General features: G+C 35.6%; 1 protein-coding gene across 4 annotated transcripts in view; it reads left to right on the plus strand.

The window, feature by feature from the left end:
* TBCD (tubulin folding cofactor D) overlaps positions 1-25,570 on the plus strand; it is a 130,340-nt gene that overhangs the window by 3,210 nt on the left and 101,560 nt on the right. For 3 of the 4 annotated variants that reach the window (XM_042802361.1, XM_042802363.1, XM_042802362.1), the window contains exons 3-13: positions 1,320-1,370; positions 1,552-1,649; positions 2,363-2,464; positions 4,160-4,306; positions 5,111-5,166; positions 9,053-9,185; positions 17,177-17,222; positions 19,971-20,103; positions 21,263-21,405; positions 22,213-22,273; positions 22,769-22,843. In XM_042802361.1, the coding sequence (XP_042658295.1) occupies positions 1,320-1,370; positions 1,552-1,649; positions 2,363-2,464; positions 4,160-4,306; positions 5,111-5,166; positions 9,053-9,185; positions 17,177-17,222; positions 19,971-20,103; positions 21,263-21,405; positions 22,213-22,273; positions 22,769-22,843 (1,045 nt within the window). Of the gene's footprint in view, positions 1-1,319; positions 1,371-1,551; positions 1,650-2,362; positions 2,465-4,159; positions 4,307-5,110; positions 5,167-9,052; positions 9,186-17,176; positions 17,223-19,970; positions 20,104-21,262; positions 21,406-22,212; positions 22,274-22,768; positions 22,844-25,570 lie in introns of those variants that run through there. The other variant, XM_033000309.2, reaches the window with a different exon arrangement.

A 25,570-nucleotide genomic window follows, 5' to 3' on the forward strand; every position in this document is an offset into this window, starting at 1 on the left:
TCACTGAGGAGATTATTCCAGTGGCTGATGGTTCTCCTTATGAAAAAATTTGCCTCGTGTCCAGTCAGGATCTCCCCAGGATTAATTTGGGATTACCCCTCATCTTTTCCATGGGACTCTGTAAAAAGGGAGTCTCCGTTGTCTTTGTAGCCACCCTTTAAATACTGCAACATGGTGAAAAGGTCTCCCCTAAGCCTTCTCTTCTCAAGGCTAGACAAACCCAATTCTCTCAGCTTTTCCTTGTATAGCAGGCTTTCCTGATAACATATCACTGGCAACAAGATAAAGAAAACAATGTGAAAAGTTCTGAGGAGCACAGATAGTAATAGCTACAGTTTGTCCAGGTTAAAATTTGTCAAGGATTCTTTGATCTTTGCTGAATGATTTCCTGTGTTATATTTCAAAACAAAAAACTAGCTCTGAGAATTGTGAAGAGCACCTTCCCTTGCAAAGTACTACTATGTTGGGTTTTTTCTTGCTATAGTCAGGTAGCTCAAAAGAAAGATAAGAACTTTGCAATATCTATACCCTGTTTCAGTAGAGATCCTGAGTGGTGGAACTATGTCTTTAAATGTGTTCCAGGCATGGGAAGGAAAATAGCCTTGTGGTGAAACCCAGTGTGTCCAGGGAGAATTTCCCCATGGCTGCCTTAGCCTCAGGGTTGGAAAAGTGCTACTACACTTTGTGATGTTGAGGTATCTCTGTGTGTATATTTTTAAAGACACATTTAGTAATTTGACATGCTAACAAGTAGAACAGTGTGTGAAAGTAAGTGGGATTCCATATCTTAATGAAGAAGATGTGAACAGCAAGGCAGAAAGGTGTAAAGCAGCATTCTGGTTGCTGTGTGGGTAGGAGTGCAGTGTAAAGCTGGTATGCCTGGAGCAGCTACAGTCAATAGTGATTTAATGTTGTCCTCTGTTTGCCGAGTTCCATCAGAAATGGTGTGCTGGTAAGTTGTACTTGGGGAAGGAGACCCACAAAGAGCTCTGCAGTGAAGAACTGCAACAAACTGAGTGATTGCTTGTTTCATCTAGCTGTGAGGTTTGTCCACAATAATTTGAGAAACTCCTGAAGGGAGTTTATGATTCCATGTAGGTAAATGATTGCACTGTAGAAGTGGACAGAACGTATTTTTACAGTTATTTCTCTGTATTTTTCTTACTTTTTGACCTCCCTTACAGGTGGTGGCAACCCTTAGCTCAAGGATACTGAAATCTTAAGCTAAAGTTGTCTATAATTGAAATGTATCTCACAATTAATGCCTGTAAGATCCTTTAATTTGACTAGCTTATTACACATATCTTTTCCTTTTCCAGGTATAATGGACAAGTACCAGGAGCAGCCTCACTTGTTGGATCGCCACTTAGGTGGGAATGTCATGTTTAAATAATATACTTGAGAATCTAACTAGAAGTTCCATATTTGCATTACAAGATTGCCATGGTTGATATTACTTATATGTCTATTATCTCCCTCTTTATTATTAGAAGTATGAGAAACTGTAAGCTAACTGCATGTAATATCACTTTTTTCCTCTCCTTTCATTAGAGTGGATGATGAATTCCTTGTTGGATATAGTACGGGACAAGGGATCTCCTCCTCCGCTAGTGCACCTGGCTTTTAAATTTCTTTACATCATTACAAAGGTAAAACCCCCCAAATTTAACATGCTGTAACTGAAATGTGTAAGTCTCTAATATTTTCTTTGTTGTTTAAACAACTTTAAAACATTTCATGTTTTCAAAAATAGTAGAATAAATAAAGAGATAATTTTCTAAGTAAAGCTATGAAATGTTTTAAATTATACTGTGAAGGATTAGTTCTTTTTTTTATTGTTTTCATGATAGCTTATGCTATTTAATGATCCAGAGTAATAAAAATCAAAGTCTGAATGCAAAAAAAATTGCAGACATCAAGATACTGAGTGGTAAAACGAGTCCTAATGTTAAAAGAAGAGTAAAATATGACGAAGAATTAGATGAGTTGTGGAATTTCAATGTGAGCATAAGATGACATTTTTTTACTGTGAGGGTTGAACACTGGAGTCGATTGCTCAGAGAGGTTGTGGTGTCTTCATCTCTGGAGATACTGAGCATCCTACTGGACACTGTCCTAGGCAGCCTGCTGTGGGTGACTTTATCAGGAGAGTTGGACTAGACAATCTCCAGAGACCCCTTTTTTAAAGAATTATCATTCAATTAATTCTTAGTAAGTTTGTAAAAACATAAAAATCTCAATATCCTTATTGTTCTTACTACATGAGGATCATATACAAGAGGCTCCTCAGAGGGTCTTTTCTTGTTCTTCAGTACTTGATGATGCCAGATGCCTTACTAAATTTTGAAACTTTCTGTTATAGGTGAGAGGCTACAAACTTTTCCTCCCACTGTTTCCTCATGAAGTAGGTGATTTACAGCCAGTTTTGGATATGCTTGTAGACCAGAATCCAAAAGACTCTGAGGTGAGAACTTGCTGTACTCTTTGTTTAACTTTTGTGTCCCCAGCAGAAAAAGCTGATGAACAGTGCAAGAAAAAAATCTGAAAAAAAGTGTATAAAGTAGTGATACACCCTATCTGGTGTTAACTGAACATCTGGATTTAGTGCGAAAGTCATCTTGTCAGAAGAGAAATGTCGTATTGAAGGAGAGGTCTTGTGTTTTTCTTTTGTGGGATATATTTGAAGGATTTGGAAGTGATGGCAGTAGAGGAGCAAATGAAATCTTTAACCACTCATAAAAGGGAACAAATTAATTGAAACAACAGTAATAAGAAAGGCAGTGAAAGAGATTTAACTTCTAAAAGGAGTAACTGAGAAGTCCTCTTCCTGCTATGCATATCATTAATGGTCATGTTAATTTAGGTTGAAGTCATAAAAGTAAATCACAGGAAATGGAGGATGTAGATTTATGTATTTATTATTTCATAATGTGAAGAGGCTGTTTTGGGGTTTTGTCAAAGTTGGTATAGGAACTATTATTTTGATGAGGAAATGAAGATGATAGTTATTTTTCCTTGTTTAATTTCATAAAATGTTTTTTTCTTCTTCAACCCCCCCCCTCAATATCTGTCATCATATCTGTGAGGGGTTTTGTTTTGCTGTTTTTTTTTTTGTTGGTTTGATTTGTTTGGTTGGTTGTTTTTTTTTTTTCTTTTCTTTTTAAAGGGGGGAGGTGAAGACTGGAGAAAATTGCACAGTTATGGCGTGAGGCATGAATTGCTTGGATTTTTGCCTTTTGATAATATATTCCTGGGAATGGAAAAATAACACGGAATTTAAGATTTTTTTTTTTTCCTACCTGTTTGTAGTTTGAAAAACAGGGCAACACCACTTCATTATATGTCCTGATTCGAAGTTTTATTTGGCTGGGAATGTTCTTGGCAAGAATTCTGATTTGAAAAAATATTTAAGCAAAGAATTTTTAAGCATGTATTGAGATCATAGAGTCATAGAATGTCTTGAATTGAAAGGGACCCATAAGCATCATCGAGTCCAACTCCAAGATAACATAGTTCATAATCTTATATTTTTAAATAAGGAAAAATAAGAATTCCAGAAGGCTTATTAAGATAAATGATTTTTAAGAGAGAATATAATCTATTATAAGTAACAAAAAATCATGGATATGAAGACAGTAATTGTATTGCTGCTCTAAATTAAAACAATTTTTTAATAAACATTATAAGTTCTGACCACTTTGCTGTTGTTGTACATCTTTAAAGCTTGTCAGAGTTCCTTGCTGTCTGTCTGTCTCTCAAAACACATCTAAAGTTGTTTCAGTAAACCCATGAAAGCAATTCATAAGAAATTAGGAAGAAGAACACGTTTCTCTCATATTTGTGACTGGAGGCACAGATGGACTGAGGGAAGGAGAAAACATGAAAATGGCAACATGCAGTTTTCCTTTGGGAAGGAAATAAACTTCTAGATTTCAGATTGAGAGGGGAGGGTCCATTCATTTTGTTAGTGTTCTCCTGTTGGGAATCACTTGTAGTTCTGTCTCCTTTGGTGTTTCCGAGCATTCAGGTTCAGAGTTTTCTCTTCATCAACTTAATTTGAAAGTTCCTTGGAGCTAGCGGATAGTTTCTGTTCTAGGCGCTTTGTTGGAATATGTTCCAGAAAATGGAGTGCATATTTTGTTTTACCATTCTTTTCCAGACTTGGGAAACTCGTTATATGCTTTTATTATGGCTCTCCATGATATGCTTGATTCCTTTTGATCTGGCCCGTTTTGATGGAAATATTATTTCTGAGGAAGGGCATGCTCGTATGCCAACAATGGATCGCATACTTAAAATAGCTAAAGTAAGTGTAATACACCTTGTAATACTTTAAAGCCTGTGATATTTTTCTTACACTTCATCTTTCAATATGCAATAAGTTACTGTCTTTTCAGAATATTATTTGAGCCCATATTTTCTTATCTAATCTGTAAAGAATTTCTCCATAGTTTTGGAATCTTCAGTGTGTTCGTTGCTGTTTTCGTGTCAGATGAAACACTTCCTTTTCCTGAAGTAATAAACTGTCTTATTTTATGACTGTCTGATACGAATCCGTGCCTTTGATTATGTTAACAGCTTTTAACATATGAAAATACTAGTTAGCTTTTTCAGAAAGTCAAGTTTGATTCATGTAGGAAATTATAATTCTGTCAGGATGAGTAACACTGGAAGCTATGACTGCTTGAAGAATTTTCAGTGAAGATAATAAAGTTTCACCAGGCATAAGATGAAGTGGCTAACTTTTCATCCCTTTAAGATAAAAATAAACAACCACCCCCTCCCCATAAATACCTGAACAGTTTATGATTTCGATGCTTGCAGCACTTAAGTGGCTTATCATTTGTAGGCATGTGGTAGCACAAATATGACTGTAAGTTATGGTTTCAGTAAAGGTAAACCTGCTTTGAAAGATGCTAGAAGGGAGATTGTGTCTAAAATATGGTTTGTTATGGGAAATTTAATTTTTTATAATCTTAAACTCAGATTGTAATAATAATGTTTGTAATCATAATTATTAAGTAGTATATTAATGTACAAAGTTGTTACCTAGTTGTTTTTAAATCTACATGTATGAATTCTTTTACAGTTAGTTTTCTTTTACCTTTAGTGTTACTTGATTGTCAGTGATAAGGCTCGAGATGCAGCTGCTGTACTGGTTTCAAAGTAAGTCTCTTTTGTGCTTCTTGGCAGAAAGGAAAAAAGCTAGTTCCCATTTCTCCTGCCATTTTTTAGTTTGACATACTACTAATGACAGCATTGGGAGGACTGGAAGTTGCCAACTCTGTGTGGGATGTTTCACTTGCTTGAATCAGATCTAATAGTGTGTTTATTATTGGACATACCGTGTTTTCTTTTGCTTACTAGAGGAACAGGTATCTATCACAAGTGATACAGATCTTCACTGTTGACGAGATACTGTTCAGATTGCCTTCTAGGGATGGGTTTGTGATGCAGGGTTTCAGAAAGATAGAGTTACCTTGTCTTGCTGCTGACATTTGCTGTGTGTTGCATGGTTTATTACTGGCTTGATGTTTTATAGCAGTACTTAAGTTACGTGAAAGGAAATAGTAATGCTAGAACTTATTTCCTTAATATCCCTCTTGTCACTTCCTTCATTCTTTCATCCAAAAAACAGTGCTTCTGTTTTCTTACGGTTATTGTCAAATGATCAAATGAAACAGGTGTAGGTTAATGAAACTTTCTAAATATCATTGTTTTACACAGTTGATGTTCAGGCACTGAACAATTTGTGATAGAGGTGCACTTGTTCTGACATTTTTTGCATCACTTCAGTAATACCGATGCTAGGGTTGTTTTTATAAATTTGGAATAACGAACTTCTGTATCTGTTCTTTCCTCTACTAGTGCATTAGTGGAGATTTGGTTTCATTTGTGATGCATATGAAAATAAATTACAAAGACCATAAACTGTACTAGTACACACTGTCTTTTTTTCAGTATGTATCACAGTACATATTCCGATATATTCTAGTGGAAGGGGGATTTGATCAGCTCAGTTTGTCATTTGGTTTTTCTTTCTTTTTTCCTTTGTTTTAAAGCAAGAAAAACCCCAGAATCTTTACACTACTGTATACTCTGTCTACACTAGGGGGCTCTGCCAACACAGTTTTGCCAGGGTAGCTATAGGAGCAGAGGCTCTGTAGGGTGAACAAGATGAAATTATGATAGTGGATGTGGGTAGCTACTCTGAGCAATAAAATCTGTGTTAAAGTTTTTCTCTGGATTAAGAGGCATGAAATTTGTGGGACTGATTGTATCAAAATACTTGTTAAATGCAACATTAAGTAGAGCAGATCCTAACTGTCTTTTTGGGAAATAACTGTCCATGTACTTATTTAAAATCTGTTCTGAACTTCAGTCATGGGACTTAATGCTTTAGAAATTTGATTTTATTGAGTATAAGGCAACAATTCTGAATCTGATGACAAAATAAAGAATTTTTTTGTTTTAGAACTAACAGTGTCATGTGGAAAATTCGTGAAGGAATTGAGACTAGAATCATAGTTCTCTGGTGACTAATCCTGTACTTTTCTGATTTACTCTGAAATATTTCAGGGCAAAATTTAAGTGAATGCATGAACCATTTAAATAGTCTTTAATAAATAATCTTGCCTGTTACATACTTATTTCCATGTGACAGAACGTAGGTTTGTCTCCGTATCATAATTAGTTTTTTGCAGTAATTTTGGAAGTGATAATTGGAAGTTGTTTTTCTGGGATTTTTATGTATCTGCATTGGTAATGTGCTTTGTCACAAGTTGTCAGAAGCAGAGGATTTGAGGTGAAAGTGTGACATAGAGTGAATTATTCTTGAGCATTCATATGTGCCTGTATGTGTCTATCTTCTTCACTTCCTAAAAAGCCAAAAAAACGCCCAAATCAACCAACTGTGATAGGCTTTTCAAGGTACATCCAGTATTTGGAAGCATTCTCAAGTAAGGATGACTAATTTTAGAAGATTCTTTCATTACATTGTACTAATTGATTTTGCACTTCATTTGTACTCCAAGGTATTTGTAAAACTAAATTACTAGTGAAAGCATATATACAGTAATGTGATTGATTACAGCACTGCATTCAGCAAAACTTCATGTTTATGCAGTGCTCAACCCTGGATTTCAGGGGGATTTCCTAAGTGCTTGTCATCCTAATGCAGCATACTATACAGGCATATTATTAGCAGTTGTCTTATGCTCTCTTCACCTCTTGCTTTATTGGCTGAATTAATTCTTATTAAAAATATGTATTTGTAACAAATAAGGGGATAGAATACATTAAGGTGATTGTAGTACCAGCTGTATCAAGGTGTGTAAGGCTCTAATGGGAGCAAAATTACTATTTAATGTGCTTACAATTATTGAGTTTATTATGAAAACACCAATTTCAAAATAGCATAATGATTAAAACACTTCACCAGGAGTTAGAAGACTCGGTCCAAGGCCTTTTGGCGTTGGTGCACTTGAATTCATTGCTTTCACATCCCAAAACAGTTCATTAATGAATGGGTATAGTTATTCTGAGATGAGATCACTGTTTGATCTTCTTGAAGTTAGACTGTTGGGTAGGCAGGAATACAAAAGTCTTAGGACAGACAGATAAGATACAGGAATCTAAGTCTGTAACACGCCGAGTAGGAAATTCCTTGGGGAGGAAGAGGAAGTCTGGGTTCTGGTTCCTGCTCTAAGGAGTTTATGAATTTCAAGTGAAGTTTAGAAACATTAGAATCCAATATTTCCTGTTTTCCAAAATAATTTATGTTTCATAGGGCAAAGGAGCTGGAGTTTGTTTCATGAATTCTCTTTTTTGTCTGCTCAGTGACCTGGCTGCAGTAGGAGGAGATGAGGTTTATCCTTATCTTGCTTGTAGTCTAGAGGTTAGGGCGCTCCTTTGAGAAATTAAGATTTAAACGCCTTTGGGCTGAGAAGGGGTCTAGGAACCAGTTCATCTACTTTACAGGTTAATTCTCTTACCTCTGTTATTGTGCAAAAGCAGGCTTTGTCCTTGCTGCTCTGTTATAAAACAGCCCCCCACCCCCCAGATAACTCCTGCCCCAATCTTCATTGTTCTCTTGCTGAACACAATAGATACTGACTTTGAAGACAATTCAAGTGATCATATGTCAGCACACTGTTACCTGTGTTCTCTGTGTTTAATATTCCCCATCAGTTAGCTCTTGGTGCAGTTCCCCATTTAATTTGTAGGTGTATAACGTAACCAGATACAGGCTCTGCATACATCCTTCTTTAAGTGCTATGGATTGTACTTTGTGGGCTTTCCCATGTACCTTGTTTCCTTTGATTGTATTGAGAACAAAGTTTCTTAATTTAGTCTGAATCTCTGCTGGAACAGGACCCAAATTTTTAGGTGCTAAGAATACTGAATTAGATAACTGAAGCAGATGCCCTGACTGTAGCTTGGCTGGCGCTGATGGTGACTGAGTATAGGTTTACAGAACTAGTTTAACCATGGTGAATCTATTGCCCTCTCTAAGATGGGTAAAAATGCATCTCTTGACCCATCCATTGTGCTAAATAACAGGTGCTTGACCTTATCAAATATCTGAAAAAACAAATATGGCACTAATGATTACTTTTTACATGCCTGGCTGATAACAGAGTATGGACCAATTGTTGATTTGCACCAATATTTAGATTTGCAGAATAGCTGTTCCTGGTGAGAATGGTGTAGAATCCTCATATTGGTTTCAGGTTTTCACTAATTCTGATGGAAATAATTTTTATGTGGGACCTTTGGAAAGTTTGTTACTTTACAGTTAAGATGAGAAATCTCTAGAATCCAAGTTCATAGATTGGTTTGAAGTGAAAATGAAATTCTGGGTCAGAGCCTTGCTCAGAAACAGAAGGGCTGAACATATGATGGTTTGGAGTATTCGCACCCTCAGTGATTTAGGTAAATACCCATTGGAAAATTGCTTTTAGGAACTGCAAGCAGTTTGGATAGCAGGAAAAATTATTCATTAAGAGTCATAAAGTTAGTAACTGCAGTGTTTTGTGTTCTTCTGTGACAGATTTATTGTCCGCCCTGATGTCAGGCAAAAAAGGATGGCAGACTTCCTGGACTGGACACTTTCAATGTTATCTAAGTCCTCCTTCCAGACCATGGAGGGAACCGTTGTTATAAATGGCATGCTCCAGGCCCTGGTAAATACTGTTTTTCCTTTAAAAGATGATTGTATTTATGATCACACAATACTGTTATGGTAGACCTTCAATAGCAAATGTAAGAGATATTCCTGTTTATTAAAAAAGGGTAAGATTATACACAGATAGAATTTCCTCCACAACAGTTTTTAAGATGTAAATTTCCATGTATGTATATTTTCTTTAAGTATTTTTGTAATCACCAAATAAAAGTGAAGTTGCTGGTATAGATACTGATAAATCAAAAATGCTTTTAAATATATGATTGTATATTAGTAGTCATTTCAAAATTCAGTTTGGGTTGGTTTATTTTGCTTTGAAACTGTACAAAATTAAGAGATTGGGCTTCTGACATAGTGGTCTCCCCTAGACAGTTCAAAACTGATAACCAAAGTCCAAGTGATTCTTCAAAGTTGTATCCATTTTTTTTCAACTAAAATATTGTTCTCAATAGTTTTAATAAGACATACTAAACTTGTTAGACAGCGACCTTCAATAGTGTGAAAAAATGCACTATTTCCTGTGGGTTTACTCGCTAATCTGAAGAAGTTTTTCGTTTAATGCTCCTTACCTTGTGAAGTAACAATAGTTTATGATTCAAAGAGCTGAACTCTTAGTTTGGGTTTTAAAATTTATGTACTATGCATGGGAAAAAATCTGTAATACCTGAGCTACTTCTATATGATAGCACTCCTCTTGTACGTTCTAAGAATATCTTTTTATAAAAGCTTTCTTGTAATTTTACACCCTTAAAAGTGTTGGTGTGCATTTTGAAATACTTTGAATAACAGTTCTGGTATCTGTTCCAGTTTTGATGTTTCAATATATTTGGGTGGAATGGGGGAGTTTGTGTGGGTGGAGTTGTTCCTTCTTGGTTTTGTTGTTGACCAAGATTGAGGTAGTGCAAGCAAAGTCCGATGAGATGCACTTGTGTAGTCTTTGCACAGGTTTAAGGATTTGCTGGTGTTTGTACGAGTTTCTGTAATTTGCATAAATTTTCTGCTCTTTTTAAATAATTGCTATGAGGACTTGTATGCAGTGTGTTACTGAACATCAAAGCAAAGTTCTGGAACAGGTGTGTGGTGTGTGTTTTGGTTGATTTGTTTTGTTTTTTTTTTTTTTTCTCTAGCACCTCTTCCAAATCAGAAGATATAAGAAATGATCTATATTTAGAATAACTTAGGACTTGCTGCTTAAGCAGGAGGAAGCAATATTTGTATGCATTGCAGTATGTTTCAAAAGACAGAATGATGTTTCATCATTTTATTGTCAGATCTGGAAAGGGAGACTGACTGCCATTCTAGGTGCATGATGAGACCTGTAGGATGTATAATACATTAGTGTTTTGTCATAATTCCTTTGAGTTTGGCTTTGGCTCTATCCACCTGTTCATTAGTGCATACTAAGCGAAACAGGTGAATACTTAACAAGTAGAATCGAAACTAGAATGCGATACAATATACCTGGAAGCAGAAGCCTGCCTTCTTGCATTTATATGACATTTTCCTTTTCTCTAGGATAGGAGAAGGTATTTATCAGGCCAGTTTTATTTGTGTCCTACAGCTCATAACTCCTGTTCCAGTTGGTAGGTATGAGCAGCCTGGATTTTTTAAAGCCTTTTCTTGCATTCAGTCTTCAATTTTTAATTTCAGTTACTACAATGTAAGCATGAATTGTATCAGTAGGGAATAAAGGTTTTCAGAATGATACGTATGCAGGTATGTGTGTATGCAGACATGCTTAAGTGGAGTAGGAAATACTTATTTCAAGAGTTTAATATTCAGAATTTTGTAACACATTTGTAACAATAGCGTGTTGTCAAACCAAAAGTATCAGCTGAAAATAAAAACAGTGTTTAAAATAAGTAGACCTTTACTCTTAAACATAAAAGTTTCTAACAGTCTGTACAGAAACACAGGAAGTAATTACTAAGTGTGTAAAGCAGAACACATCCTCATGAGAGACGACTAAAACTGGTGCCATAAAGCTTCAAAATTCTTTGCCCTTGGATTCGTCCAGTGCTTTGTTACTTTGAGAGTCAAACTGTAGTTGCCTGGGCATTTCTGTCTGAGAAAGCAGGAGAAAAAAGACCATTTTTCTGTTTCTGATCAGTACAGCAAGGCAGGTTTTGGGAAAGTAACCCACCAGGGTGGGGATAAAAAGTCTTTCTCTCTCTTCATCAGATCTGTTTAGGGCTGCCCCTAGCAGGGTGGATTTCAGCCAGATTATGATATTATGCTGCTGATGGTCTGCATTTAGGAGAGAGTTTGTAGTGAGATCGGCAAGGAAAAACTGTTTTAAAAAGACATGAAACTCTTGCATTTCAATGAACTGAAACTGCAAGTTAGGTACGCAATGAGTAGTTCGACGTTGCTGCACTTTGATCTGCCTCTTTGTGGCCTTAAGTCTTGGTGATTAGGTATGCTACTGTTTAATCTAACTCAGCATTATGTGTAGAACAAGTACTACTGTTTCATGATTCTTGTTGAAACACGCAGCCTGCATTACATATTTTAATTCCACTGATGCTTTTTTCTTTTTTTTCTTTACACCTGTCGTCAGTAATATATCATTTCACAACAGGTGTGTTCTAGCAGAAATCTTTGCTTACAGTATTTCAGATTTGGTTTTAAAACTGGCCTCTCTTGATAAAACTAACTTTGCAATATTGAAATAAATTCTGTTTTGTGCTCTGATACTTTGTATATTTGAAGGATTATAAATGTTGGTTTAATAAGGAATTGCTACATTTTTTTATAACATTTGTTTACTTGAAGGAAACTTCTAACCTGTTTCACGAATCTGCATTTCAAATTCTCTTGGTCTGGAGGTTTGCTTTTAAACCTGCCATTATATCAAACAGCTTTTTAGTTATTGCTGCAGGGTGTAGCACTCCCAGTTCTTGCGTGACAGAGATGTCATCATGTTGAGGTAGCCTTGGGCATTGAAACTTATTAAACCTTATTTGTTTTATAAGTGATTCAGTATACAAGTGTGAGTAATAATTAAAAAAAATAAAACGCCCTACACAGTGATCTGATGAAACTTGGGAGTCTTAAGAACAGGGCATTTCCCTGAGCTGTCTCTAATGCAGAAGTTATTTAGCAATAGCTACATGCTTATGTAAATTTTGCTCCAGGGAAGAAAGAACTCTCTAACTCTATTCTTTCAGACCCAGAGGCACAGAAATAGAATATTTCCAAATAGAATGTTTCCCAAGTCTCTGTATTTTTGGCATTCTTGAAGAATTAGCAATGCTAGGATTGTCTTTTGGTGTTATTTTTTTAAAAAAGGTGTTGTTGCTTAGTGGTTTGGTGATAAAGGTGTACAAAAGCAGTGTTGATGTAAGGAGAAGAAAAAAAGTTCTTATGTCTGCAGATGCCAAGGACACAGACTCCTTGCTGGTAATATTGTTATCCCCTCTCTTTCTGGATGGCACAGAGTACTGTAACGTGGCCTTGTCTGATACTTCTGAGTTCTTTCCTTCTCACCAGGTTTGCAGTTAGTTCAAGGTTCAGAAGTTCTGTTACCAGAAGACTGTTTCTTTTTCCTGTTAGAATATAGTGTTGTCTCAAGCTGCTACTTTGTTTTTGTTTTTTTATTTCTTTCACATATTTCAAGTGTGTGTTTTGGGGTAGTCTTGTTAAGAGGGAAGGGAACCATTCTTTTACCTCTCCATGTGTTAGTCTAAACTTTTCAGGCTTTCAACTGCTGAAGAACTAAGATCTTAGGAAAAGTCAACTCCTTTTGCCACCCATTTACCTGGGCTCTGTATTGAAGTTTGTCAGCTGAAGTACCATGTTGATGATCAGTACCCTGACAAATACATGTGACCTATAGGAGGAGTACTGTTTGTGTTGAAGACGTAGTAAGAACAAGGGCTTTATTTAATCTATTTTATCATTATCTGCAAAGATTATGCATTAAATATTCTCTACTTTTAAGTGAATTTATTATTCTGACAGCATGTCCTCCCTCACCTTGTTTACCTCCCCACATCTGGCCTGAAGGCAGGGATGGCTGATAGCTTTCCCTGGACCTGGATTTGTGTGACTACTAGGGGGTGCTCCAGAGTAATGAAAGATATAATTCTATTCTCTTCCCATAGAGACTGAAATTATCCTCCCAATCATTGACTTGGTTGGTTACAACCAGAGGGTAGATTCAGACTTGTGTCTCCTGCTTTGCAGGAAGATATACTTGCTACCAAACAGTCAGGCCATCCTTAATGGTGATTTGTATAGCTTGGGGAACATGTCCTGGAGATGATCCTGATTGATATATCTCATGCAGGTCGGGCCTAAAGTGGGTTATGCAGACAATGGGAAGGTGTGGTGTGTTTCTTCTGTGATTACTAAGAAACTAGGCTTTGTTTTCCTTGCACCATGCTATTTCTAAAGCAAAACCAGACTTGACAGTCGTCATTGCTTGCACACCACTGATTTTCTCTAATTTGTAGGTGGCTTAATTATTTATAAGAGAGGGAGTCACATACTTTTCAACAGTTCAACAGGTTGGGTAAGTTGGTGTGTGCTGTATGTCCTCATTAAAGTGAAGAGACCATGGCGTAACTTTGATTGCCTGGATACTCCAATAGACAGGCTCCTTACTGTCCGTATTGTTAGTTGCTGACACTAAAATGTCTATGCAGGTGGCAAACCAAGCTTATTAATTATTTTGTTTGTATCAGATTTTTTGAAATGGTGTGTCTTGGATGTTTTTCTTCCTCCAAGGCAGGAAGTTTAAGCTGAATACTGTAATGCTGATTTGTCTTTTTTCTATTTTTTTTTTGATGTTTTTTGTTCATGCATCACATACTTCTTAGTATAATCCCTGTAAACTTTAGGTTTGCCAACATCAGTTAAAGTGCTCTTTTATTTCCTCTGGAAAATATATCCACTAAGCTCAAAAGTTTGGGAAATTTGGGCGTGTGAATATTTTGCATGCTTTGACTTATAAAGAAGTAATGAAACTTTTTTCCTTGACATTTCTACAATCAGAAAAAAAACCCCAGACACTGGATTTCCTGCTGTTTTGATTATATGAAGAGTAGTTCTCAACAGTTGGCTATTACCTCTTTACTTCTATAAAAATTGTTTTAAAAATGGCTGTTAAACTTTTCTCTGATGCAGAGAAATACCTGATATGTCACTTGCTGAAGCACCAGTAATCTGGTAGAAGGTTACATCTGAACTGCAATGTACATTTAGTGGGTTCAAACAGAACTTTCTTTTTTTTTTTTTCAGACAGTTGTCATTTTTCAGCTGTGTTTATTCTGAAATCAGTAGGTAACATACTTTAGTGAACAAAACCATGTAAACATTAAAGTCCATTTTTTAGAGTTTCATTGTTAAACTCAGTGTTCTTTAGCAAATTTTTACTTCCCCTGAAAATTTGTATTGATAAAATAAAATCCCTTAATCCATACCTCAGTTGATTTACAGCAGTTGCTACGATGACTTTAACATCTGAAATTATATTAAATCCTTGCAGTATTTTGTTTGAGAATAGACATTCTGAGTTGAATATTAGATGTGAAAACAGTTTGTTATTTAAGTAAGTAGTGAAACTGATGTAGGGAAACAATGTATGTTTCACTTCTTTGTTCAGAAAATAATAGAAATGGTTGTGAAATGGAATCTGTCAAGTTCACTGTTCTAAACTGACTCATAGGTGTGTGAGGCTGTTTTCTTACTTCTTTTCTAAAAAGCATTAAAAAAATTTCTTGTACAATATTTGAAGAGTTTTCTCATTTCCTGCTTGTGTGTTGGTTAATTTCTTCCCACATCTTGCTTAGAGGTTGTACCTTCTAGTTATGTTTCTCTTGGGGAGTCAGAACTGAATTCAGAGTTGGCCTTAAGGATGTAAAAACTCATGGAGAAGCTTGTAGAAAGGTGCCAGAATTTAGGAACTGCGTAAGACTGAGAATACATAGATGTTTTGAGGATTCTATTAAGTTTCTGCACCAGCTCCTAGACATTATGCTGAGAAGTATGAGTGTAGAAATTCAAAAGCATTTGTCCAGGAGCATTCCCAAGGCTATATTAAAAAGCTGTTTCTCTACATTATCACTACTTCAGGAATTATACTGTATTTTGTTTGAGTATGCTTGAATATAGTCCTAATAATCTGGAGACAGCCTGTGTGTGCCTTAAAACCAGTATTTGCTCTTCACTGGGTTTTTGTACGGAAAGAATTAATTGTGAAGGTAAGGTGCTGCAGAAATGCTGCAGTATCTCCTAACATCTGCTACAAACTTGCTATCTTGTGAAGAAACCTTCTGATAGGTTTTTGAAGCAGAACACAGGAACAAAGTTATGAAGAAATGAGCTTCTGTATGTTTCAGCAAAGAGGTAGAAAAATTTTAGAGGTGCTCTAGATTTGTTAATTACACAAAAGATTTACAGATTTTCTGTTGTTTTTTCTTTAGACTCTTTAATACAAGCAGAGTGTTGTTGTATATCTGTGGGAATTTTTATTTTTTTTTTTAATACTGATATGGTATATTGGTAAAATCTATGATATCCCATTTGTTTTGGTAGTTACTTGTTAGCAGTTCTTCTGAACCTGAAGTAGTTCTGTAGCATTACTGCTTTGTAAATCTAGTTTGTAAAGGGTGCCTTACAGTCACCTAGTTACTCATGAAAGCATTAAAAATTTTAAATAATTCAGTATATATTATCAGATTACCCTATATAGCTTGTAGTAGAGTTGATCAGAAGTGCTAATTTAGGATCCTAAAATGCAATTTAGTAACAAAACAAAATAGAATGGGTACATAGCCTAAAGGTGTTTTTATTGCCTTTGTTGCTCTTAACCACACCTGCAGTATGGGAGGCATGTGTGTGTTTGGTATGTGTGAGAAAGTACATATTTTTCAGGTAAGTCTGTTCTTGTTTAACTCCTAGGCATATTTATTGAGGAAGATTTTTCTTCTGGTGAGTGACAAAGCAAGGAAAAATAAGTGACTGAACAGGGTAGCTTTGATGCATACTAAGTGAACTGAGGAAACTTTCAGCGTGTAACATGTTTTTGTCAGGTGTTAATAGTCCATTTGTTTCACTGTAGTGCTGGGGCGTAATGTTACTGGAATATTTAATTGTATATAAAATTATTTTGGAAGCTCTTTGCTTCTTTAAATCCCTCAGCACAGAAATTAAAGGTTGCCTGTTGGAGGTATATTTGTAGCAGGCTTGCAGTCAGAGATTTCTGTAGCTGGTTTTGTTTAGTTTAACATGGACTTCTCAAAAGCTGTTGGAGAAACAGGGTAAAATACCCACCAATTTAGCTTGTACTGTGTCCTGTCTGTCAGCATGCGGTTGCTGCTACTAAGTTCACTCATGTGTGTCCACCTGCCCTGCTTCTTAGCAGTGACCAAAGTGTTGATGTGTACTGTGTGCTGGGTCATCTAAATCATGAGCAAGGCTTGTTCAGTTTGGAGGCATTCAGTGTCAGGAAGTCCCAAACAGGTTATTGAGTTCCCCTAGTTACTCTGCCTTTATTCATGTTCTACAAATTCTGCTTCACTTTTTGGAGGTTCAAAGCAACACGAGCTATTTGAGATAATAGGTGCTGTGCTTGCACCTGTAATGAGCTCATGTGACCAAGCACTGAGCTGGATGGTTCAGATAGCTGAGCTGGCTGAAAACTAGTGCCTTTTTCCTCTCTATTCTTTTTTTTTTTTTTTTTTTTACCCTATTTTTTTTTCTTTTCTCTTGAGTGTTTTTTGGCCAACTCAGCTTCCTGAGTTGCTTGCCTGCATGATTGTATGGGTGGGAGGGGAGGGCTGGGCTACAGTATCCTTGACTTGCATTGACTTAAAAAGAAGTAAAACTGCACCCTGAGACTCTTTTCCTTTTATACTATTTAAATTAGTAAACACTATAGATTATTGCAAGAACATTAAAAAAGTAGTTTAGAACTACATGCTTGATATATTGCACTTTAAAATCTCTGTATTCTCATGTCTGTTTTCCCTATTTTAATTGTAGGCACAGTTATTTAAACATGGCAAAAGAGAAGACTGTTTACCATATGGTGAGTCTGTAATATTCTGATTTCTGTCTTTAAGGCCATTCCAATAAAAAAAGGAAAGAAAGATCAAACTGATAACAAGCGGTGCTATAAAGAGTGAAATCAACAGGGAAGTTATAAAGCATGAAGAATGAGGGGGGAAAAAAGAAGAGATGACAGTGAGGGAGGAGCAGATGCCACTGGGGAATGTTATGTTGGAACAGCTCATGAAAGAATTTGGCAGGTGATCACATTGGCCATTGCTAGAATACAGGAGCTAAACAGAACACATAAACTATAAGATGTGGAAAATGTTTTTAAAAATTCATTAGAACATAAACTGGTTTTATACATATTACTGCTGAAAATTTTGCAGAAAATCTTCAAGTTTTAACATAAGCAAGGATTTTAGAAATCCCAAGTTTAAAGAACTTACTGTGTACAGGACCCAACTGGAATCAAGTAGTGATACTGTTGAAATGAGAAAAAGTTTTTGGTGAAAAGAGGTTATAATGGATGCAAATAGGGATAGGCAGATAACCAGAAGGAGAGCACAAAAGTTTCTGGACAGTGTAGCTTCATGTTGGAATTACGTTCATCTCATGATAAATCCTGGAATATAGTCAGAAGTGACTACAAAATAATAGCTTGGTTTTTATTGATAGAAATAAAGAGAGGTAGGGAAAGATGGTGGCTAATTACAAAACACTACAAAACACCATGTCAGTTTTGTGGAGCTTATCAAAGCAGCAGAAATGTAGTTTGTGCTATTCATAGGAATCAAGCAGTGATGTAAACTGATTTTAGAATGCTTATGATTTCACTTAATGGAATTATTTTGATGTCTGAGAAGAAACGTCATAGATCTAGTGCTGAAAACAGTTTTGTTCTCCCTGTTACTAAGTCTGAGCTGCAGACGCTTCCTTACAAAATGCCTGAGATATAGGTAAAGATGGAGATAAGATAGTGAAGACAAGCAGAATGGAATGATATATGTGCTGTACAGCTGGTCAGGAATGAACAGAAAGTACTAAGGAATGTAGTCACATAGAAATAGCAGCCAGCACTATGGAAGCTTAAAGAGTAATAAGGCTGCCAGATAACCAGAATAATAAACGGTCTAGATAAAATACAGTATAATACAAAATTATGTGATTTAAAAGATGCAACTGTACAACATGTCATAATTGATGCAAAAAACCCGATACTTGGCTTACAACATTAACGCTGCTGGGTAAAATGAGACGTTTTGGCCTATGGCTTATAGAAAGAATATGAAGCAGTTACAAATCTGGTAATAAGAGAAAAATCAGGGTCATACCAGTGAATAAATGTACCATAGAAGAGATAGAATGCTCACAATGAAGAAGCAAATATTCAAACAAACTATTAGGCATAAGACAATGACAAACACATAATATTAAAATTTTAAAATCATTACAGGTTATAACAGATCTGAGGATCAAACAGGAAAAAAATAGACAATTGTCAAAGGAAGATCCTATTTGAAATCTTTTGCAACATAGAACTTGCTATTCCTGAAGCCATCTGCATGGGTCTGTAGATATTTTAGTGATTCAAGAGTTGGCAGGACTTGGAAGATCCTTATATTGATAGATTCTTAATTTTTTTTCTATCTGTGAATATTTATGTTTCTGCAGTCTCTTCCTCTTAAACTGTTAGTCTCTAACTTTTGCAACTGCAAAAAAATCAGTACTGCTGGAACATATCAAAGTAATAGTCATTACTGGCTTTACCGTTTTGTCTGCTTGTATTATTTTACTAATATTTTAGTATGTCAGGATAAACCATAAGCCTTTTTAAAAACTGAGGCGCTTTTTAAGTCATGTCCTACAATTTCTGAGACTTTAAAACAGCTGTTTGGTGTGTTTGTTCTGTTAGTATTTTGAAAACCCTGATACAAGACTTGAAGAGGTTGCGGAGTATTTTGCTGGTATGATTCTATATTTGCAATGCTTATAGCAAGAATGATAGGTCCTTCAGAGTGCAAGTTGTTAGTCTCTATTAACTTAATGATCAGCCTTCAAAACAGTAATTAATTGTTTCAGGCTAAAAATGCAAAAGGACTATTTTATTTGCAACAGGAATGTGTTCCTTGTGAAAATTCTGAATCCTGGAACTTCATACTCATTAATCCAAGATTCTCCTTTCGTCTGTGTTTTTTTTTCACTGTGCTGGACAAATAACTTTGTTACCTTTGATGTGCCCAAATGAAAGGTTTTGTTGCTGATTGTTTACACATACACAGTATTTCTCATGTCTAAATGTTTATGGACATTCATCATAAAAATTTCTGTGCCAGAGGAGTTAAGTTGGTGCTGCCTGAAAATAATAAATGAAGAAAGGGAATGATTTCTTCGTATGCAGAAACTGGCTACAGAGTAAATTAATTAGTTTTCTGACTCCTGGTTCTGCTAGACTACTGAAAATTCTTAGATCCCAAAAGGTACTCGAATGTGTTACTTCCAGTGAGAATTAGAGGCATAAATGCTCTCAGAATCTGGATTCATTATAATTTTCATAGTCAAAAGTAATCCTTAAAGCAGTCCTTCCTGTTCAGTAGGTGAAGAATATTACCACTATTTGACCAGTGTCAAAGCTACAACAAAGTAGCTAATAAGGCATTTGCATTTCAGTAGTACATTTAAACATCTAAATCTTCCAAAGAACTTTCAAAACTTACCAAATATTCTTAGGTTTGGTTTTTTTTTTTTTTAACAGTTTTTCTAGCTTGTTTATTTTCTTTTACAGCTGCTACTGTTCTTGTGTGTCTTGATAACTGCAAGCTGTCACAAAGTAATCAAATGGTTCTTCGCAAACTAGGGATGAAACTTGTTCAGCGACTTGGACTGACATTTGTGAAACCAAAGGTAGCAAAATGGAGGTTAGTTAAAAAAAAAAAAAAAAAAAATCCAAAAGCACTCACCAAACTTAAAAATACCTGAATCTATACATTTGACTACTGGCTTTCTGCCCTCCTAACCTCTTAAAAGAAAAAGAAAGAAATCCCCATGTTACTTGGGAATGAACACATTCTTCATTTGCACTATTTGGAGAAGGTAGATTTATGCTGCTGTATTTAGTTTCCTGTAATTTTTTTTTAGTTTTGGTATGGTAAACTAGTGCTGTGACAAGCTAAATCTTCTGACTCTTTATGTTGCACGTTACACAAGCAGTAGCCTGTTCCTATATAATGCATAACTTGGTAAAGATGGGAAGACAGTGATCTTTTTAACTGAAGTTGATTTAGTACAATTTTGTAAGAATGAATGTAACTTTTTCCATTACATAGTTCTACCCTGATTCGATAGAAAGTTCACAGGGGAAAAGTGGTTTGCAATCCCACTTGTGTTTTGCATATTAGTCAGGTTTTGGTGTCTGGTTTTACTTACTGCCAGAGGGCGAACTCTTTTTCAGATTTCTCGCACTGATATTTTAAAATTGCAGGCTCCCTTGGTGACTATTTTTATTATATTTCTTTTACCAACTTTTGAGAACGTCCTTAGGCATAGAAAATTCTTTTTAGGTGGAGAGTGTACCTTGCCCAATGGCAAAAGTCAGTTTAGCATGTAAAGTATATCTTTTGTAAGAATGTATCTACACCACGGGCTAAATATCTGAGTACAGCTTGGTCAGAATGTACTAAGCTAGCTTTAACATTTAAAAAACAATTTTTAATAAGTTGATTTTATTAATTTTTTTTTGTTGTTTTTTTTTGGTTTTGAAGAGGTTTTTAGGGCATGGGAATTTCGCTTCTCTTTATTGTCAGCAGTGGAAAGTAGGTTATACTGAAACAGGAAAGGGAGATCATGAAAAGGAACCATTTAAATAGTCTAGCTCTTCTCAGCTTGGGAAAGAGACAGCTGGGTCAGGAGGAAGGAGAATGGCATACTTTTCGCTTTCCTTTAAGAAACCAGTAAACAACTGGAGAGCTCTACACTGGGAGGTGTAGTAACTTGACAGGCAGGCTTTATGACAGTATGTAGCTATTTCAGTTGAAACTTAAATCAGAAAAATCAATTAACTGTGTCTTTCTTGTGCAGATACCAGCGTGGCTGTCGATCTCTGGCTGCCAATCTGCAAGCTCAGGGTTCAGTTGTGCAGAATCAAATTATAACAGTTGCTGCTGATGATGCTGACGATGAGGAGGAATATGACATTCCAGGAGAGATTGAAAACGTTGTAGGTGTGTTAAAACTGGACAGAAATCATTGTAATGCCTGCAAATTAAACATATTGGAAAACAGCCTTCTTTGAGCTAAGAAAGTCATGTAGGTATCTGTGCTAATGTGAACAATTGGAAAGACTAAAATTTCAGTCTATTCAACTGATTAAAATATACTATATTTTTATCAAATTATTTGGATTTCAGAATCTCAAGCAGAAACTCAATAATGTAGCATTTGTTGTGGGGTTGGGGGGATGGAGTTACTGAAATATATTTTACTAATTTTATCCTGCAATATGAAAGACCTATCTTGAACCTTTCACAGATGAAACGATGAATTAATATTCATCATGAAAAACAAAACAAAAACTTGTGTTACATGAAAGCTAAAGAATTATTAAATTTTTAAAGCTGTGGTAATATCAGAGGAACAGAATTTTTTCTAGTAGTATGCAGTCGTACAGCAGGTTCTCTGCTAGCTTGCTGGTGGATATGCTATAAATAAATAGGCAAAAACTGCATCAGAAGGCTTTTATAGCTGAACATTCTAATGAGCCACTGAAAAAAAGCACCATGACCTCCATTTTGAATCTTCCACAGCACTTAAAATTTCAAACCAAATTATCTTTTTTAGAAAACAATTTTGACTTCTTTCTTCTTTCTTTGTTTTCAAGTCATACTTGTGTGACAAACAGAACTGTGGATACAAATATTTTTATTTAAGAGGCAGTTATGTTAAGAGGAAAATTAATTTTGAACATTTTAAGAAATCTTTCTGCTGTTAAATGAGAATAATCTGTTTTGTTCAACTAAAACTATCTGCAGAGCAATTGTTGGTTGGACTGAAAGACAAAGACACTATTGTCAGGTGGTCTGCAGCGAAAGGGTACGTTTCTTATGGTTATTCTAAACTAATAAACAACATAGAAATACAGTCTGATGTAATCCGTGATTGATAATTTGTGTGTGTTGTCAATATTCACAGTTACTTCAAATGATTTCAACACAGCTCAGGGTATAAAGATGTTTGTATCTTTTTCTGATATGAAATTGGGCTAGTCTTCAGGAAAACTTCAGATAGGCTTGGAAATAAATGTTCTGGATAAGACTTGATTTGAAGGGTATAAAGTAGCAATTCTTCAAAATGTTTTTTTCTCTTCCACTTTAGAACACGTATTTCTGTGTTAAGTTCACTACTGTGTTTGAGCTAGTTGTTTTAGGGTAATGGTGTTAGGGTTGTGTATTGTCATCTTGAGGTCAGTCATCTTATTGTAAGTTTCCAGTAGCTACATTTTTTTATAGAACTTATTAATCAAATGCAGTACTGATGAATCATTGTATGCTCTTTTCTTTTTTTTTTTTTTTCTTTTAATTTCTGTAGAATTGGTAGAATAACTGGAAGACTTCCAAAAGAATTAGCAGATGATGTGATTGGGTCTCTCTTGGACTGTTTTAGGTAAAAATCTTATTTAACACTTTACATGCATCTGAAACGCCTGCTTATGAAACAGGAGGACAACAGTTAGGAAGACAGGTCTAAAATAAATTTTGTTGCCCCCATTGTCCCAGATTTCAAGATCTTCTAAGGCATGTGTGTGCTAAGGGTGTTCAATAAAGAAATTATTCCTAATCCATCATCTTCACCCCATTCTAAAGTAATGTGGAAGAACTGAAGTTGTACTTCACAAAAATAAAAAACGCTCATTAACTTGCTGCTTTAAAAATTCCTGGTGTGCTCATGTCTTGAGCATTAGTTTGAATCTTCAGGAACATAGTAGGACTGGAAATTATATTCAAAAGGGGTTTGAGAATCACCAGAGATAAGAAGCAATCTCTATGTGAAGGGAGGCTAAAACATCTAGGAAGAGTGAGGAATAAATGGAGTATAATAGAGGTTTATGAAATCATGAATGGCATGGAAATGATTGCCCTCTAGATTTTGTGTTATTAGAAGCAAACTGAAATATCAGGTGGCAGGTTTGGAATAAAGAAATGGTGGTGGTCATTCACACAGCACATAGTTAAACTGTAAAAACTTCGCTTCTTGCTGTCAGGATGTTGTGGATGCTAAGAGTACATGCCTGAATAAAAAATGTTTTTCTTTTCTGCAAATTTGTTCATGATCTGCCAGAGTTTGGAAGTGCTTTGGAGAGTGTTGCAGTATGTTTGTTGTTATACTATACCTAAATCACAGTCAGATGTGACCATGTCAGAGTGAGACTTTCAAGCTAGCTGAAACTCTGATTTGATCACATATACCTACTAGGATGCTCTTCTGATGCTCTGCATTATTGGGTGTTTTGTTTCTGCCTCTGAAGAGTATGTAAGGACTAAATTATTAAACAAGTACCATATGCTTTTTTTTTAATATCAAATTGCTCATCAGGTCTGCTTTGTGTACTTGAGCTTTAAGATCTAAACTAGTGTTTTAGAGTAAGTTAATAACAAAAATAATTTTTTTATTGGCAAAGAATGTTGGTAATTTTCAGTTTGTTTTTAAAAAAATCTCATTGTTTGTGAGTACAGATCAAAAACCCCAGCTCAAAAGATAACACATTAAAAAAAAAAAAGGTATAAAATCTTAAAAACTTGCAAGGAAAGTATCTACTTAGCCAATAGTTCAACTGTGTTACTATGATTAATTTAAGAGGTGCTGCTGATCTCAATTATCCCTGGAGCTTCAAAGACCTGTACTCACTGTGTTTTCTTTCCTTGTTTTTCAAGTCATAGGGATGAGTAATCCCAACTAGTAATTGAGTGACCTGCTTTCTTCAGAAACACCTGGGAACAAATGTAGACAAGGACAAAGGGAATATCTTCTATATTCTTTGCACTAAGTATCTACTGACCAAAATAAAAATGTCAGTTTCTCATCAGAGGCATTTTGTTATTTCTGTTGGGATGAGAAGAAAGGATTACTTATATGTAGATAGATTAGAAGACAAGAGATGGGGAAGCAGTTTTCACTATGTAGTGAGATTCTCACCACAGTCCCACAGGGTTCTGTATGAGCACTGTGCTGTTCAACATACTCATAAAAATGATGGAAAAAAGGTGAACAATGTGGTAAGGAAATCATCAGTTGATTTAAAGTTAGCTAATGTAGTGAAAACTAAAGGTGACAGAAAAGATTATGTTATGTAAGCCTAAGTAACTAGACAGTAAATGACATGAAATACAATGTCTAGTGAATGCAAACTAATGCACTTAGGGAAAAATACAGCTAGCTATAAAACAGTTATTACTACTCAGGAAAGAGATCTTGAAGTCATTGATAGTTCTGTCAAAATGTCAGTGGAGTGCTCAGCAGCTGTCAAAAAAGAAGGGCAGATGGAACACTAGGTATTATTAGGAAAGGAAGGGATAATAAAACTGAATCACTGAGAAATGATTTAACTGATGGGGATTCTTCCAAGTGGACAGTAAAAATAGAGGGATATAATGGAGATATATAAAATCATAAATATGAAAGAAAGAGGGGAAAGTGAGTAGTTATTTACTCTTCACTTTTTCTCATAATGTGAGAACTAGGAAGCATCAGGAAGTACATTTTCATGCAATTATAATTAAACAGTGGAAGTCATTGCCACAGGATGTTATGGAAGCCAAAAGTGTAAAGGGAGTTCAAAAAGGGATTATAGAAATTAATGGAAGAGAGTCCCATCAGAGGCTATTAAGTATGACATTCTGGCTGCAACCTCTGGCTTCGGAAGTCTCTGTACTGCTGATTGCCAAAGCTAGGAGGAGGCTAATAGGGAAATGATCCTTGATGCTTCTTCTTTGGCTAAGCATCTGCTATTGGTCCATGTCAGAGACTGGGAGAGATGAACCTCTGATATGACCTAGTCTGTCTGTTCAACATTTTATTCTTAGATTCCTATGCCTAGTTTAATAGTAAATGAACTTTTTACATGTTTAGTCATGCAGCGTGCAACCTTTTCACTCCTCTATCTACCAGTCCACCAAAAATTGTGTACCATTTTTTATATTTTTTGCTATGTTCACTACAAGTTGTTCTGTTTAGTTTTATGTTTTTTAAGGATGGATAAACACCACCGTTGGCCCACTGCGTAAGCTCATATAATGGGTTTACTGGAAACTATCACTTGAACCTTCTTTGTTAGTTAAGGACTGTGTTTGGCACAAAATTCATTAGTTATTTTGGGTGTGTTCTGAAAAATAT

Source organism: Tyto alba, unplaced genomic scaffold (assembly GCF_018691265.1).
Source record: "Tyto alba isolate M040663 unplaced genomic scaffold, T.alba_DEE_v4.0 Super-Scaffold_39, whole genome shotgun sequence".
Taxonomy (NCBI): Eukaryota; Metazoa; Chordata; class Aves; order Strigiformes; family Tytonidae; genus Tyto; species Tyto alba.